Source organism: Manis pentadactyla, chromosome 6, assembly GCF_030020395.1.
Source record: "Manis pentadactyla isolate mManPen7 chromosome 6, mManPen7.hap1, whole genome shotgun sequence".
Classification (NCBI taxonomy): Eukaryota; Metazoa; Chordata; class Mammalia; order Pholidota; family Manidae; genus Manis; species Manis pentadactyla.
In genome coordinates this window covers 60316908-60335801 of record NC_080024.1, presented here as the reverse complement: position 1 = coordinate 60335801, position 18894 = coordinate 60316908, and the positions used below count along the sequence as shown (strand labels likewise).

The 18894-nt window shown below is 35.0% G+C and overlaps 1 protein-coding gene across 1 annotated transcript in view; it reads right to left on the bottom strand.

Moving 5' to 3' along the window:
• Positions 1 to 381: 381 nt before the first annotated feature.
• The window catches only part of LNPK (lunapark, ER junction formation factor), a 93685-nt gene continuing 75172 nt past the window's right edge, over positions 382 to 18894 (bottom strand). Inside the window, exons 10-13 of the mRNA XM_036879426.2 lie at positions 11518 to 11623; positions 10199 to 10269; positions 9160 to 9324; positions 382 to 1394 (exon numbers count right to left, since the gene is read on the bottom strand). Coding sequence (XP_036735321.1) covers positions 1159 to 1394; positions 9160 to 9324; positions 10199 to 10269; positions 11518 to 11623 — 578 coding nt within the window. The 3' untranslated portion in view covers positions 382 to 1158. The remainder of the gene's footprint in view (positions 1395 to 9159; positions 9325 to 10198; positions 10270 to 11517; positions 11624 to 18894) is intronic.

Here is an 18894-nt window from a genome sequence, read left to right as displayed (position 1 = left end):
AGTTAATTAATTAAATTAAAAATAAAAGTATCATCTGGGTCAAAAATCTTCCCAGTTAATCCTTAATACATGTGTTAACTCCAATACTACCAGTAACTGCCTATTCTCACGAAACTTATTTGTCCCTCAAAATGTAAAATTACAAATGGCCTAAGGTTTCCCTGAGTCAGAAAAATGTAATCTCTGATGCAAACCTCTAAATATCATTATTTCTCTGAATTTCAAAGCCAACAATTCTGAATAAAAGCATCATAATTTGCTCTCAGCAGAATCCATAGATTAATTGTACTGTGAACTCTTTCTACTAGGGTTTTTCAGGTAGACAAGTAATCCACGAAGATACAGTCTGAAGAAGTTTAGGTTTTTAACAAAAACAAACTATGGCCAGATCACTTTATTTTCCTTAACAAAATACACACAAGAGCACAAAATTCACTTATAATATCATCATTATTTTACAAATAAATAATGCTCAGAATTCAAGCACAGTCAAGTGCAGAGATATTTCCTATGTTTTAATATGTAAACATATTCTAATTATGACATCTTGTGCCTTTGGCCCAGCTTCAAAATAGAGACAGCAAAAAGAAACACTGCACCTGGCTGTCCAATTGCATTCTGACTGAGAAGTTGTACCAATGCCTGTATAGTTACAGTCACAACTTTTATACTGCTTAATGTAAATGGCTAAGCAGACATTTTTCCCCTAGCAAGTATATTAAAAATTAAATTCTATCCATTTTTAATAAGTACTAAAAATCTTAATTGAGTTTCATTCCTTAAAACAAACACTATTAGAACTTACTCCTAACCAAAGTTCTTCCTATGTCAAAATATATATTATTTACAGGTCACACATATAGAAAATAAGAAGGCTATCATGTTTGTTTACTTTCAGAATGGGAAAAAAACATCTAAAAGCTAAACAGTGTGGGTCTTTATACATACAAAAAGATCCTACTTTACCGATATCACTTGCTTTTAATTTTAATAGCCAGTAGATATAACTTTGACATACTGAAATAGCTAGGCAGTCTGAATTCACATGGTATCAAGCATATCCTTAGAGGGGGAAAAAAAAGAAAGCACCACCTAAAAAGCATTAACTGACACCAATAGGACTACAAATATCCAGTTGAAGGCACATGGAAGAATTTACTACATTGTCATCACAGGTTCCCCACTTAGTTCAGGATGAGGAGCAGAATCACCCTTGGGAACTGCTGATTTGGCTTCAGTCACTGGGGTTTCCTCACGCTCGGTCTCCTCTTGTTTCTCCTCTGGTTCCTTAGGGCCAGATGCTTTTTCAATCACTTGGTTTGTCTGCTCTGTATCTGCTATTTTGTCATCTATCTGCTCTGTATTGTTATCAAGAACATCTTGTTCTAAAGATTCTGAAAAGATAAAGAGTCAAGACTTTAGGAATACCCAAGCATTAAAACTGCTAAATAAGGTAAGCAAAAGATAGGCACACACATATATGGACTAAGAAACAGCATTAACCTTAAAATCTTTCAAAATATGTACTTAACTCCCTATAGCCTACCATATATGAATCGGTATGAATGAAGTACAGAAAAACGATTTGGGGGGAGCAAACCCACAAATTCATTTTTTTGAAAGCTCCATATTTTCATAAACTTTAGAAACTTTCATAAAATTTAGGAACTTTACTAAAGATGTATTTGAAAGTTGAATGTCCAAATATATCAAAGTCACAACAGAATTATGCGCTTTATATAAGATAACAGTCCAGCAAACAAAGCAAATGTATTAACTCCTAGCTTACGTTTCCTAAAGGGATTGTCTCCCTTTGCACCCGGGAACGCTGTGAGCTGTGGGTAAATGTGCACCGTGTGTGCAGGCAGCACTGGTTCCCACACTGACTCACATCTCTGTTAACCAAGGACTGGGGGGGCCTGGATCCACCTTTTCTAAAAGACATGACAAATCGCCCCTCACCACTCTGCAAGACAAGTCCTCCGGATTTCAGACTCCGGGACAGAATAAGCTACGTAATAAGAACGTTAGGGAGAGAAAAAGAAGAGGCTCTTCTCCAGCTCCCAGCAAAAGCATTAAATAAGGGTCTTGGTCACTTCCTGAAAATTTACTCCCTTTAAATTCACCTTTGCTTTTCACTAAATTTAAATGCCTTAATTAATAGTTTAATTGTAACAATAATTTTATTAAATAAAGTCCCTTCAAGTCTTTAAAGTTGAAAAACTGTGATGGGGGAGAGAATGACAGGAGCAGGAAACTCTGGACCACCTAAGTTTCAAGTTAAAGATAAAAAACTAGCTTTGAAGTGTTTCTTTGCTTTGTTTTTGTAATAAATAGCAACTGATACTCTTGCTAGAAGAAATGTGGTTAAACCACATCAGGTAAACAAATAAGCAGACCTTCCTACCCTCACAGAAGATCCCTTATAATCCACTATGTTATTGATTCAAAAAACATGGAGGAAAGACCAGTCTACATTAGTAAAAGTTCTACTTTAGTTTCTTGTATAATACAGGCCAGAGTTCTGCTAAATAAATAAAAATTAATGGCTTTGCAAAGAAATTATGTGCTATTGTACACATATGTGACATGGAGGTCTTACAAATTCATGGTTTTACCAGATTAGTCTTAATAAATAAAAATTATCTGTATCTACACTCTATGCCAAGACTTTAAAAATATTTTAAAATAATTATTTCTTTAAACAGTTACCTTAAACTCTAGTTTACAGAATTAGTTACAACTTCTTTATTTTATATCTAGAATGAAAAGCTAAAATTCTGCAGTTAGGAACATCAAGGTTAATGAGGTTTTACTGTATGAAAAATTTTTCAGGATCACAAAAAGTAGGAAGGAATGTTCACAAAACATATTTGTGCCAAATGTCACAAAAATGCTATTTTTTATCTTAACAGGAACTTAAAAATGGCACTGCTGTACTACTGGGAATCCTACAGAAATCAAGGTAGAAGAGCAGTGTAGTAGGTCACCTCAGTTTTGTTATTTGAATGCATCAGTGCACAAAGGAAAAGCAGAAAGTGCAAGTGAAACTCTATGGACACACAGATCATTTCTGCTATTAACGGCAAGTTCTTCAGTGAAAAACTTGAGGTATCACCAACCATTTGCAATTCTACTCTCACAGAATTTATCCATGGCAGATTTTAAGAGTAATGGTTTTCTACACTCTCTGGCCATAGAGAGATACTTAACTTGCCAAGGGATTTATAATTTGTTTAATTTATAAGCCTTCTAAAAAATACCAAGAAAGCAAAGAACTCAGGATCCAGAACTGAACTCACAATAAACGTGTAACAGTGAACACAGGCCCAAAGAGTCTGCCATATTCTGTCTAACAGGTTTCTCCACTACTGAACTTAAACCAGTGAGGTATCAAAGTTCATGGTTCATCATATTGAAGTTTTGTGATATAACTATTTTAAAAAATAGACACATCACTAGTCAAATCCAATTTTAAAATTCTGGGTTCCTAGCGAAGCAGTTAATGCAAAGAGGAGAACTACATACAGCACTACAACTAAATGTTTAATGTCTGTAAAGGTGAATTCTAAGAAATACCATGTGTTGTCATAATTAGAAAACAACATCATACCCAAAGCTTGTCAATACTGTATTGTATTTCAGAGGATGTATGGAAGAATAAAAATTGGTATAATGATGAGTAGGGCTTTAAAACAACCAAAAAACCTATTAATGACTACTTTTCCAACCCCAGGTTAATTTGCAAATTTGCATTAAAGTAGTAACAGTAGCAGTAACACTACAAAACACCAGTATGTGTCATGGTGCCCGAAACACAGACACCTGCTAGTCTAAGTGATGTGGGTTGTCAATGCTTAGGTGCCAAGGCCATTCTGTGAGTTAAGTCATCCAAACAAGACTTAAATTAACTAGGTGTGCAAGATTAAGAGAGAATTATATATCAGTTTAATAACTACTGAAGATTATAAAATGCATTTGAAAGTATACTTTATTTCTATGAGGGAGAATCAGCTGCCTATTCTAATAAAAACAATAAATTCTTTCTGAGAAGTTGTAGATTAAAATAGCTTGATAGTATAAAAATACATTAGAAAAGATGTCAATACTTGGGCATAAAATACTAAAAGAGAAACCAGCCTTTGCGTTCACACTAATTACACAGGCCTACTCTCCCTGGTGCAGCACCAGTTTAAGACTAAAATTGAAACAAAGTTTCATGAATGACCTAATTCCATCTGTAAGATAATTCTAAAAATCAACTTTGGCATCTGTAATGGCAAGAAAATAATGTATCACAATATAATATAACAGAAATGACCCATGGAATTTGTTCCTTTCCCCACTCCTGCCCCCAGCCACACTCCCATCCAAATATTCTTGAGAAAAAAGCTTTTTACCAAATGTAACAAGCGAGTGTAATTGTATAATGAATACCACTGCCTCACCTATAAACCACATGCATGCAAAAATATGTAAGAACATCACCTTACCTTTAGGTTTTATTCGCTCTCTTGGAAGAATAATTTTCTAATTAAATAATAGTCTAGCAAAACAATTTCATGTATTTCCAAAGAGAATACATAATTTCCATGTAAAATACATGATTCTATTTAGATTATGCCTTTGAAAACCCCTGGTATTTTTGGTGAATTCACTTATAGTCTTACTTTTTATTCCTCTTTACAATAAAAATAACAACAAAAATTTTTCGTTGCTAACATATCAGTACCTGCAATGTGTGTAGACTATAAAACTTACCCAAAAGAAATTGTTAAATTAAAATTGACAATTTGTCTTTGAACACACAGCATTTTTTTAAAGATTTATTTGTTTGTTTGTTTGTTATTATTTTTTGATATCGTTAATGTACAATTACTTGAACATTATGGTTACTAGACTCCCCCTATTATCAAGTCACCCCCACATACCCCATTACAGTCACTGTCCACCAGCATAGTAAGATGCTACAGAATCATTACTTGTCTTCTCTGTATATACTGCCTTCCCCATGTTCCCCCCCTACATTATGTGTGCTAATCGTAATGCCCCATTTTCCCCCTTATCCCTCCCTCCCCACCTATCCTCCCCATGAACTCACAGGTTTTAAATAAAGCAGTTTTAACAAGATTTTTCTGGCTTAAATAAAATGGCCAACTTAAGGAACAAAGCCATGATTTTATCCCCAAACTCAACTCAATGACTCAAATAAAACTCAAATAAATACTAACCACCTATGAGAAGATAGGTCATAGTCAACACACAGAATACTGCTTATTTATCTATCACTGGTGAACAAATCTATTAGATGAGTAAGAATGTCATTATTAAGCAATGATATAAAACTATTATTAGGTGAAGGTGTTTTAGAAAAGGGAATAAGAAGGCCAAAAGATCTCTATGCGTAAAACAAACATGCAAACACATTCTACAGGCAAGTTTACATCTTGAGGAAGCTTTACATAATCAAACATAAACAAAGGCATAAGCTTTTTGGATGTGGTAAACACAGAATTCAACAAAATTTACATTATCAAATAGTTCCATTTCCTAAATCATCATTACAAACAATACTAAAAATAGAATTTTGCCTAATACAACATAACCTAATGGTGACTGTACATTGCTTCAAAGAAAGGAGAAGAGCTAAAATTACATTACCAAGATTTGATAATATTGATTAGATGCCATGCATTTTACTATTAGCAAGTTATTTCCAGTTAAATAAGAGCTATTTTCTACTAAAATAATTACATAAGATCTAGACAAATACAACTGAGCACCAAAAACAATATTAACCTTTCTCAAACATGCTAGCCCAAAATCACCATACTGGTATACTAACTATGTAGAAACCTCATACACTAATTATCATCATATCTAACAAAAAGAATGTTATATATCAAGTATTTTGGAAAGCACATTTTTAAAAATGCAGAACTGATAAACTTCTTTAATGTGGCTTAGCAGAGATTCAAGTACTAGTCTATTACTCATTTAACCATAAAAGAAACTGAGAAACCTAATTTCTTGGGTTTCTCTAATACTCTATTACCAAAGTATCTACATACACGGTTCTTTAAAAATCCTAGCAATTCAAATGAACAATAAATAGGAGAAATTTCTTCTAGGTCTCCTCCTTTGATAAAAACTTTCCAATATTTCTGTGTTGTTCTAAAGAATGGTCCAAATATTTCAAAAGCCTTATGCCTCATCCAACATGCAAAATCTTCCAGTAGCAGAATCAAGACAAAACTTAATTTCAAAGTCTTGCATCACAGATTGAAAAAAAGGTTTCTTCTACTGATTCTAGATTGTTTCATATAAATGGTTATAGGATATTCATTGAAAGATAGATTCAGATGGAAGAAAGTTACCTTTTGGTTCCACCTGTATATTCAATAACCTAATCTCTGCAGTTTCTGCTGCTAGCAAGGAGCTATTTCAATACTTTAAAAAATATAAAAATTCATGAGGAAAATTTTTTCAGATCTCAAGTTTCTGTATCAAGAATGTAGAACTCAGTATTCACAATAGCCAAGAAATGGAAGTAACCTAAGTGTCCGTCAGTAGATGAATGGATAAAGAAGATGTAGTATATATACACAATGGAATATTATTCAGCCATAAGAAGAAAACAAATCCTACCATTTGCAACAACATGGATGGAGCTAGAGGGTATTATGCTCAGTGAAGTAAGCCAGGCAGAGAAAGACAAGTATCAAATGATTTCACTCATCTGTGGAGTATAAGAACAAAGCAAAAACTGAAGGAACAAAACAGCAGCAGACTCACAGAACCCAGGAATGGACTAACAGTTACCAAAGGGAAAGGGACTGGGGAGGGTGGGTGGGAAGGGAGGGATAAGGGGGAAAAAGGGGCATTACGATTAGCACACATAATATAGTGGCAGGGGGACACGGGAAAGGCAGTATAACACAGAGAAGACAAGTAATGATTCTATAGCATCTTACTATGCTGATGGATGGTGACTGTAATGAAGTATATTATGGGGACTTGATAATAGGGGGAGTCTAGTAACTATACTGTTGTTCAAGTAATTGAACATTAACTATACCGAAATTTAAAAATTTTTAAATAAAAATAAACAAAGAAAAAGAATGTAGAACTCAGAAATCTAAGCCCTCAATTACATTGGTTATCAGCATAGAGAATAGATGATTGAGAGGATATAATGTTATTTAATAGTACAATTTAATCATAAAGGTATGCCAAGCATTCAAAACAAATGCAGCTTCATCTGTTCATCAAAAATATTTCCAGTCCTTTACTAAATGAATCCAGCTTGGAATTGAAAACTGTATGTCACAGTGTTGAGTTGAGACAGTAGTCTTGGAGAAAAGTTTCAGTCTTCTGATAAGCCAAAGAATTAAAAAGTGCTCATAGCCATTTTGATGAATCCAATGAGAAGTATGAAAAAGTTACTACTCTAGAGACTTTATCTTAACCCAATGGAAATACCGTTTCAGTTTCTAGCACTATAGAGGTATCAGACACTGCCTCAAAGTTTGTCTTCACCTGTTAACATTACCTTATTAGGGTTGAGTTTGAGTCAGTTAGACTTCATTCCAGAGATCTCAGACATAAAATGAGACATCTGGATATTGCTCCTCCTAGATTTGATGAGAAGGAAAGGTATGGCTGGGTGGTGTTTGCTAACTATCCATCTTGACTAGCAGAAGATATAAAAGCATGGACTCATCATCAAGCTTTTTACTTTGTTGGCTGTTTTTCTTTTCTTTTTTCTTTTTTTTTTTGTCCCTACCATTGATTTCCCAATATTCACTTTAGCTTTCATAAACAAGGCTACTATAGAAAGAACTCAGTTTTTCCTCTAGGCATCTTCAGTATGCAATTCTTTAACTTTCAATTCCAAGAGGCTGCAACGGCCTGGCGCATGATTTGCATGTGGCAGCATGCAGCTCAGAGCATGACTTCAGCCAAACAGAAAACTTTATACTGTGTTTGGAGTTGATGTTGCACAGTTGGAGAAGATGAATGCACTGATTCAGTGTTGGAAGTATACAGGCCTCTTATCATGGCTGTCTGTATTCAAACTCATTTTGATATTTGTTAGTAAGCCTAAAGCCAAGTCATTACACATATTTTAGGTTCACTTTTCAAAGTTAAAAAAAAAAAAACTTAAATGCTCATACTAAACTTCTGATAGCTGAAAATTCATTACCTCTATATTATTCGTAAAAGCAATTTTTTTCACTAAATACTTTTTAAAGAAGAAATCTAATTTATGTACATACTTCCTAGAAATTAAAAGGATGAATGCTGATTAAACTATATGAACTAAACTTCCAATGTGGATTTTTTTCTTTCTCAAGTATAGCACAAAAATATCATGGCCTGTGTCATAATTTTAGCAATCTTCACACTTCGGAGCTGCTTAACAAGCAGCTCCTCACCTACTATTAACAGCAAGAAATAGCTGGCAATTAATAGTCAGGTCTTCCATCTCATTTTTTCCATGAAACTTCCTCAAGAATTCCTAAAACAGAACTGCAAGACGAGTTCTAAAACCCAATGAATTCTGATAAATTCTGTTTCTCTAAAGTAAGGTTACATCAAGGCATACATCAGCAAGATTAGTCTCATGGACCTCAATAAAGTGTTTGTTTCAAAGGAACACCAGTCCTACCAACATAGTCACCTAAAGAAAGGATGACTTTCCAATACCAAAGTTTTCCCACTTTCTAGTAACTTCTATCAATTCAAGTGATAGGACAAATCTATTTTATCAATATTAATTTTAAATCTTATAAGAATTTTACCCTTATAAGTAGCTGTTTCATAATTCTCACAGTCTGCTTCATTCAAATAAATTGAAAAAATGATTCTATAAAAACATTACTAGTCAAATCTCCAAACAGTTATTAGAAGAGGTCACTCCATAAACAATGTTTACCTAGCTGTTGCTAGATGCTGCTTAACACAATATAATCTGCATTTTAAAACTGAAACACATCATACCAATCACAAAGGAGGCTATATATCAGAGCAATAGCTGATATATGCATGCTTTAAAATCTGATAGACTAATCCATTCTTATCTAAAATCATTACACTTTTATTGTTGAATAGCAAACATTATTAAAATACAAGACTTTTTAATTAACATAGTCCTACCTTCACTGTTCTCTGATGAAATCACGTTTCCGGAGGGCAAGGAGCCAGCCGAACTCGAGTCTTCCACCACCTGCCTCTTCTCAAAACTAAACTCTGGAAGCCTTGGAGCCTGGGGTCTGGTTTTTCTTGCAGGATTCAAGAAAAAACAGTAGGCACATCGAAAAGCTGCAGGAAATTTAAAAAATATATAAAACCACAAAGAAAATTCAAAGACTAATCATATAACTCTCAAGATTACTTTTGCAAATAATCAAACAATCCTTCAAAAGTTTTATCCCTTGTATAATTACATGAGGTTTTAATAATATTTTGGAAGGTGTTCCAATAAAGCATACTTTCTAATTATTATTAGAATTAGAGTATTAATTTGAAAGCAAAAAAGAGTAAGTCACATAGCAAGTTAATAGCAAAACAATATTAATAATGGTCTAATATATTACAGAAATTACATTTCTGGTACCAGAATCATTAGGTCTTTAAAAATTCAGATCCTCACTCATTTGCCCAAGAAAATGTTATATTTGAGAAGGATAATTAATTTAGTATTGTATTTTTTTCATTAGTGACTGCACATGAGAATCACCAGAGGAGCTTTAAAAAACATGCTGATGCCTGGACGACCCCACCCCAGATCAACTAAAGCAGACTCTGTAAGTGGGTCCTGGGCTCATTTTTTTTCCACTTAATTTTTTTTTTGAAATATTGTTACTATACAATCTTACATTAGTCTCAAATATATAACACAGTGGTTCAACAGTTACCCCTTTAGCGCAGTAACGAGCTGTCAACACAGAAGATGTTACAAAACATTGACTATATTCTCCATGCTGTACTACTATCCCCTGGGCTCATAATTTTTAAAAGCTTTTCAGGTGATTCTGATGCATAGTGAAGTCTGAGAACAACTGGCCCAGAGGTTGTATATTATGTGAGGGACAACACACGCCTGTTAACAATAAAATAACATTACATGGGGATTAGCATAGAATTAAGTATTTAAGTGTGAAGTATTAAAATTTAACTGCCCAACAATTCTTACCAATATATTCAAATTCTTCTTTCAAAGCCATGCCATTATGAGAAAAACACTGCTGACATATAAGGGCATACCTTCACCAAAAGAAAAAGTAAGCAGGTCAGTTACAAATACAGACAATGCCTGCATGGGAAAGGCTACTTAGCCATTACAGCTAATTTATATTTTACCATAGCTAAATGTTGTAACAAACTGGATGTTACTTAGTAAACAATGAACAACACTCTTTACATAACAACAAAAATTTCAACGATTTTAAAGTATAATTCATATGTCAAGTTAAAAATAAACTAAGCAACAGTCAAATGAATATATCCTTACTAAGTTAGTAGAAATAATTTGATAACAAAACACTTAAAGTTCAATGTTTCCTAACATATACTCCTGGGGATGATAGACCCCAAATCTGCCATCACATAAGAGATGGAATCTTTTAGAGATTCATGATTAATATTAAACTTCTGAGAAGTCTTGCAGTAAAAAAATTAATTTAGTTTTGTTTAGTCCACTCCAAAGGTTTATTTCTGTACATTGTGATTACTTTATCTATACTAGTTATATTTAAACATCTTATTTATATACTTCCTGTTAATATAAATGTATATAAACATTTTATATTTATATACTGTCCTGTTTATGTACTTAATACTTAGTCATATCAAACACCACTGTTTTGAATAACATACAATTTATTATATAAACATTAAATTCTAGTCCCATTATTAAAATGATATTAAGCAATAATCTGTCAAATATCTACTATCTTAAGAATTTTTTTAAAGTTTATACTATGACAATTGTTCTCTTAAGCCATACTTACCTTCCTACAGTTACTGTAAGGATAAAATAAGATAATTGGCAAAGCATTCTGAGAACTGTTAAATGCCAAACACATGTAAATTGTTCTCATTGTTACTAAAATTATCACCACCACCAAGTCCACTACTGACATCTATAAAACTCCATTTCTTACAATCTACCAAGTTTTTACTATTTCTCTACTCTTGAAATTTTAAGTTTCAATGTAATGATTGTTTTTCTAAAAATAATTTTATAGTAGGGTTATAATATAGTCGGGTTACAATATTTTTTGTTATAAATATATAAATATATTTTTTCTATGTTTTATCTAGATGCTTTATCCACTCCTACTGAAAAACAATTGAATATGTACTTTTGCAGGGCTATAAAATACTCCATTATATTCTAAAATCAGAAGCTACAAATATAAAGTATCTAGTGCATACATGCACACACACACAAATTCTGACTAATAAACTCTTTCCTCACTTTCATTTATCTAACACCTGAATAAATATTACCTGTTCTGGGGACCATCACCAACTAAATATTCAACAATTCTATCCAGAGCACCTCGTTCTCGGGGGAGAATGGGTCTTGCTAAAGGTGGACCTGGAGGGTGAAGACCTAGTAAATAAACAAATACATATAAAATTTATATGTATAAAATATCATTGAAATTAAATTTTAATTCAGTCACTAAGAACAACCTTTGTTTGTCAGAACTTTTTAAAGATTTTAACAAAAGTAAATACTAATTCTTATAAATCTCTGTAGAACATTCAAATTTTCATTAAAAATGCTTCACTACAAAAAATGTTTAAATATGTGCTATATCAGAACCACCAACATGCTCTATTAAGAAATGAAACAATGTTGGGTTCTATACAAACTAATTTTTAAAATGCCCAGACTCTTAAAAGCTTATCATAAATTAGGGAGCTTCCACTTTCAACATAGCTTATAATAAATTAGGAAAGTTCTGCTTTTCAACATAACAGAGCAACAGGGATCAAACTTACCTTCCCACCGAAAACAACTAAAATATTATGCAAAATATATGATGCAAAACAGTTTTAAGACACTGGATATCAGGTAACATAGGGCAAAGATCTCTGAAAAATAAAAAGCAAGTAAGATGAGCCCTCCAACTGCTCCCCACCTGCTGCCCTCAGAGTTCCCAGGCAGCAGCTCGTGGGGAAGCCCTAGTGAAGTGCATCAGTCTCCTAAGCTGAGGAGATATAGCTGGAATTCTGGGTAGGGACTCAAGGCAGCTTAAGTTCACAGGATAGAGTGGATGGAATGCACAGAACAAGAACACTAAAGATCTACAGAGGATCTCCAAGACTGTTCCGCAGAGTACCGACTGGTGCATGCATGTGAAGAAACTACATGAGGACATAGAGAGAACAACCCTAGAAATATTAAAGGTCACAGTGCTCACATGGGGCCAAAAATATTGCATGTTTGCACCAACTAGAGTGGAAAACTGCATAACTCACAGTTGTTGGCTAAGTATTCAGAGGAGTTTTGTACAGGAATATAAAAATACCCAGCATCCAATAAGGTAAAATTCACAATGTCTGACATCTGATTAAGAGAATATCTGACATGCAAACAAGCATGAAAAATACAACCCATAATGAGAAAAATCAATCAAAAGTGACCCAGAAATGACAGAGATGATAGAATTAGTAGACAAATATATTTAAACACTCATTATGACTGTATACTGTTATGCTTGAGAATTAAGAGTAAAGATCCAACATGTTAAGAGAAATGGATAAATGTTAAAAGAACCAAATTAAACTTCTACAGATGGTAACTACAATGTCTTGGATGAAAAATCCACAATGGGAACATCAGCAATTAGGTCATTACAGAAAAAAATGAGTAAACTTGAGTATATAGCAAGAGATGCCCTACAAAATAAAACAAATAAAACACAGAAAAGACCAAAGATTTTTTAAATGAACATTTCGTTAGCCAGCTGTAAAACAACCTCAGGTAGCCTAATGTATGTATAACTGGAGTCTAAAAGAAGAGAGAAGAGAAAATATTTGAAGAAATATGGCATAAATTTTTTCCAAAATTGATGAAAGCTATAAACACATAGATTCAAGAATATCAATAAACCCTAAACACAAGAAACATAATTTTATATGACGACACAGCATAATCAAATTGCTTAAAACCAATGATAGAAAAACCTCAGAAATAGAAAAAGATACATATATACAGAGAAACAGAGATAAGAATGACAGCAGATTTCTCATCAGAAAATAGCAAGCCAGAAGACAGTGAAACAGTATCTTTAAAATTCTGAAAGAAAGACTATCAAATAGAATTCTGTATTAGTGTAAAGATGTTTTAAAAATGAATGCAGAGATTCAAAATGGCAGCGTGAGAGGTAAGATGGAGAATTCCTGCCAAAACCATAGATAGTATGAAAATGTAGTTAACTGATACAACTAACCCTAAAACAACAATAAGAAAGAAGGCTGAACCGGACTCCACACAGACCTCACTAACAGAGCAGACCTCACGAAACAGGGTAATGTACAAAAGCCTTTATCAGGCGGGACCCAAGCCCTTCCCCCACCCCAGCTCACTGGTGGGAGGAAGAGAAACGGAGCCAGGTGGGGGTGGAAGCCTGAGACTGCTGAACACCCAGCCCTGGAGGTCTGCTTTGGGAGCAGAAAACTACACTGTGTGGTGTGCTCTGGACGTTGGGGAGCTCACACAGGTGGAGTGCTTGAGACACAGATTCCGGCCATTTGTGGAGGATGGGATCCACACCCAGCTGCTCTGGAAGAAGGGAAAGGCAGGCGGTCTGACAGGCTTCCTAGCAGCAAGAGGACTGCTGAAGGGGCGGGGTTTGCACGGAGCTTGCTACGCGGGGGAGGGGAGAGCTGGACAAGGTTGTCTGGGTGCCCTCTGCCCAGCTGGTTGGGAACTTTGTGGAGCTCTAGGCAGGCACTCCATCCCCGTGGCTGCCTGCACAGTTCCAAAGTTCCCCACTGTGACTCGCAGCCTACTGCACCTTCCTTCAGGCCTGCCAACACCTGTTCACAAACCGGAAGTCACTGTGCTGGCATCAGGCCAGCCAGAGGGAAGCCACGCCTACAACATCTAGAGATGCAAAGCACAGAGGCTTACACCTGTGTGCTTGGCCAACTGGCTGTAACACCGGAGACAAGCACCGCAGATCTTTCCTCCCCCCAAGCACCAGCGCTGCTCCCCTACGAACCCCAACTTCACTCTAGGGGCTGAGCAGCTCCACAGACTGAAGCTTCTGGGCACTAGTGGGCACCACACATAAATATGAAATGTCAAAGAACATGGTTCAGACCAAAGTCTCACAAACCCCAGAAAAAGGGTCAAATGAAACTGAACTCACCAATCTGCCTGAAGCAGAGTTCAAAATAAAAATCATAAACATGCTTATGGAGGTACAGAAATATATTCAAGAAGTCAGGAAGGAATTTAAGTTGGAGATTCAATTATTAAGAAATTCCATAGCTGAAATGAAACATACAATGGAGGCAGTTAAAAGCACATTAGAAATAGTACAGGAGAGAGCAAATGGAATAGAAATTAGAGAAGAGGAATACAAAGAAGCTGAGGCACAAAGAGGAAAAAGAATCTCTAAAACTGAAAGAATATTGAGAGAATTGTGTGATGAATCCAAATGGAATGATATTCGTATTATAGGGGTGCCAGAAGAAGAAGAGAAAAGAAAGAGGGATAGAAAGTGTCATTGAGGAAATACTTGCTGAAAACTTCCCCACTCTGCGGAAGGAGATAGTCTCTCAGGCCATGGAGGTGCACAGATCTCCCAACACAAGGGACCCAAGGAAGACAACATCAAGACATATAATAATGAAAATGGCAAAGACTAAGGATAAAGACAGACTTTTAAAAGCAGCTAGAGAGAGAAAAAAGATCACATATAAAGGAAAACCCATCAGGTTATCATCAGACTTCTCAACAGAAACCTTACAGACCAGAAGGAAGTGGCAAGATATGTTTAATGCAATGAAGCACAGGGGTCTTGAACAAAGAATACTATACATGGCAAGGATATCATTTAATTTCAAGGAGGGATTAAACAATTTTAAGATTTAAAAAAGTTGAGAGAATTTACCTCCCACAAACCACCTCGACCGTGCATTTCGGAGGGACTCCTACAGATGGAAGTGTACCTAAGGCTAAATAGATGTCACCCAAGGGATAGACAAAGAGTACAGAATATGATTCATAACATACAAAGAATGGAGAAGGAAGAAAAAGGAGGAGGAAAAAAAGAACCTTTAGGTTGTGTTTGTAATAGCACACAAAGTGAGTTAAATCAGACTGTTAGATAGTAAGGGAATTACCCTTGAACCTTTAGTAACCACGAATCTAAAGCCTGCAATGGCAATAAGTACATACCTATCAATAATCCCATTAAATGTAAATGGGCTGAATGCACCAATCAAAAGACAAAGAGTCACTGAATAGATTAAAAAACAAGACCCATCAATATGCTGCCTATAAGAGACTCACTTCAAACCCAAAGACATACACAGACTGAAAGCAAAGGAATGGAAAAAGATATTTCATGCAACTAACAGGGAGAAAAAAGCAGGAGTTACAGTACTTGTATCAGACAAAATAGACTTCAAAACAAAGAAAGTAACAAGAGACAAAGGACATTACATAATGATAAACGGGTCAGTCAAACAAGAGCATTTGACTGTTATAAATACCTGTGCACCCAACACAGGATCACCTACACATGTGAAACAAATACTAACAGAAGTAAAGGGGGTAATACAATGCAATGCATTCATTTTAGGAGACTTCAACACACCACTCACTCCAAAGGACAGAGCAACCAGACAGAAAATAAGTAAAGAGACAGAGGCACTGAACAATGTATGAAAAAAGATGGACCGAACGGACATCTACAGAACACTCCACCCAAAAGCAACAGGATACACATTCTTCTCAAGTGCACATGGAACATTTTCAAGAATAGATCATATACTAGGCCACAAAAAGAACCTCAGAAAATTCAAAAAGACTGAAATTGTACCAACCAGCTTCTCAGATCGCAAAGGTATGAAACTAGAAATAAATTACACAAAGAAAATGAAAAAGCCCACAAACACATGGAGGCTTAATAACATGCTCCTAAATAATCAATGGATCAATGACCAAATAAAAACAGAGATCAAGCAATATATGGAGACAAATGACAACAATGATTCAACAACATAAAAAAATCTGTGGGATGCAGTGAAGGCCATGCTAAAAGGGAAATATATTGCAATACAGGTGTACCTCAGGAAAGAAGAACAATCCCAAATGAACAGTCTAAACTCACAATTAATGAAACTAGAAAAGGAAGAACAAATGAGGCCCAAAGTCAGTAGAAGGAGGGACATAATAAAGATTAAAGCAGAAATTTAAAAAATTGAGAAGAATAACACAATAGAATTAAAGAAAGCAGGAGCTGGTTCTTCAAGAAAATAAACAAAATAGATAAACATCTAACCAGACTTATCAAAAAAAAAAGAGAGTCTACACAGATAAACAGAATAAGAAATGAGAAAGGGATAAACAGTACAGACACCACAGAAAAACAAATAATTATGAGAGAATACTATGAAAAATTATATGCTAACAAACTGGATAAACTAGAAGAAATGGACAACTTTCTAGAAAAATACAACCTTCCAAGGCTGACCCTGCAAGAAACAGAAAATCTGAAGAGACCAATTACCAGCAAAGAAATTGAATTGGTAATCAAAAAACTACCTAAAAACAAAACACCTGGCCAGATGGTTTCACGGCTGAATTTTATCAAATATTTAGTGAAGACCTAACACCCATCCTCCTTAAAGTTTTCCAAAAAGTAGAAGAAGAGGGAATACTTCCAAATTCATTCTATAAGGCCAACATCACGGTAATACCAAAACCAGGCAAAGACACCACAAAAAAAGAAAATTACAAACCAGTATCTCTGATGAACATAGATGCAAAAATACACAACAAAATATTAGCAAACCAAATTCAAAAATACATCAAAAATATCATCCATCACAATCAAGTGGGATTCATACCAGGGTTGCAAGGATGGTACAACATTAAAAAATCCATCAACTTCATCCACTACATCAACAAAAAGAAGGACAAAAACCACATGATCATTTCCATAGATGCTGAAAAAGAACTTGACAAAATTCAACATCCATTCATGATAAAACCTCTCAACAAAATGGGGATAGAGGGTAAGTACCTCAACATAATAAAGGCCATATATGACAAACCCACAGCCACCATTACACTTAACAGTGAGAAGCTGAAAGCTATTCCTTTAAGATCGGGAACAAGGCAATGATGCCCACTCTCCCCACTTTTATTCAACATAGTTCTGGAGGTCCTAGCCATGGCAATCAGACAACACAAAGAAATAAAAGGCATCCAGATTGCAAGGAAGAAGTCAAACTGTTTCTGTTTGCAGCTGACATGATATTGTACATAAAAAACCCTAAAGAATCCCCTCCAAAACTACTAGATCTAATATCTGAATTCAGCAAAGTTGTGGGACACAAATTAATACACAGAAATCTGTTGCATTCCTATACACTAATGATGAACTAACAGAAAAATCAATCAAGAAAACAATTCCATTCACAATTGCATCAAAAAGAATAAAATACCTAGGAATAAACCTAACCAAGGAAGTGAAAGACCTATACCCTCAAAACTACGGGACACTCTTACAAGAAATTAAAGAGGACACTAATAAATAGAAATTCATCCCATGATCTTGGCTAGGAAGAATTCATATTGTCAAAATGGCCAACCTGCCTAAAGCAATCTACAGATTCAATGCAATCCCTATCCAAATACCTACAGCATTCTTCAACCAACTAGAGCAAATAGTTCTAAAATTCATATGGAATGACGAAAGACCTCAAATAGCCAAAGCAATCCTGAGAAGGAAGAATAAAGCAGGCTGAATTACACTCCCTGACTTCAAGCTCTACTACAAAGCCACAGTAATCAAGACAATTTGTTACTGGCACAAGAACAGACCCATAGACCTGTGGAAAAGAATAGAGAGTCCAGATATAACCTCAAGCATATGTGGTCAATGAATATATGAAAAAGGAGCCATGGATATACAATGGGGAAATGACAGCCTCTTTGACAACTGGTGTTGGCAAAACTGGACAGTTACATGTAAGAGAATGAATCTGGATTATTGTTTAATCCTGTACACAAAGGTAAAATCAAAATGGATCAAAGACCTGAATGCAAGTCATGAAACCATAAAACTCTTAGGAAAAAAAACAGGCAAAAATCTCTTGGACATAAACATGAGCAACTTCTTCATGAAAATATCTCCCTGGGCAAGGGAAACAAAAGCAAAAATGAACAAGTGGGACTGTATCAAACTAAAAGACTTCTGTACAGCAAAGGACACCATCAGTAGAACAAAAAGACATCCTATGGTATGGGAGAATATATTCATAAATGACATATCCAATAAGGGGTTGACATCCAAATTATATAAAGAGCTCATGCACCTCAACAAACAAAAAGCAAATAAACCAATTAAAAAATGGGCAGAGGATATGAACAGACACTTCTCCAAAGAAGAAATTCAGATGGCCAACAGGCACATGAAAAGATGCTCCACCTCTCTAATCATCAGAATGCAAATTAAAACCACAATGAGATATCTATCACCTCACACCCATTAGGATGGCCACCATCCAAAAGAGAAACAAAAACAAATGTTGCCAAGGATGTGGAGAAAGGGGAACCCTCCTACACTGCTGGTGGAATTGTAGACTAGTTCAACCATTGTGGAAAGCAGTGTGGAGGTTCCATAAAAACTC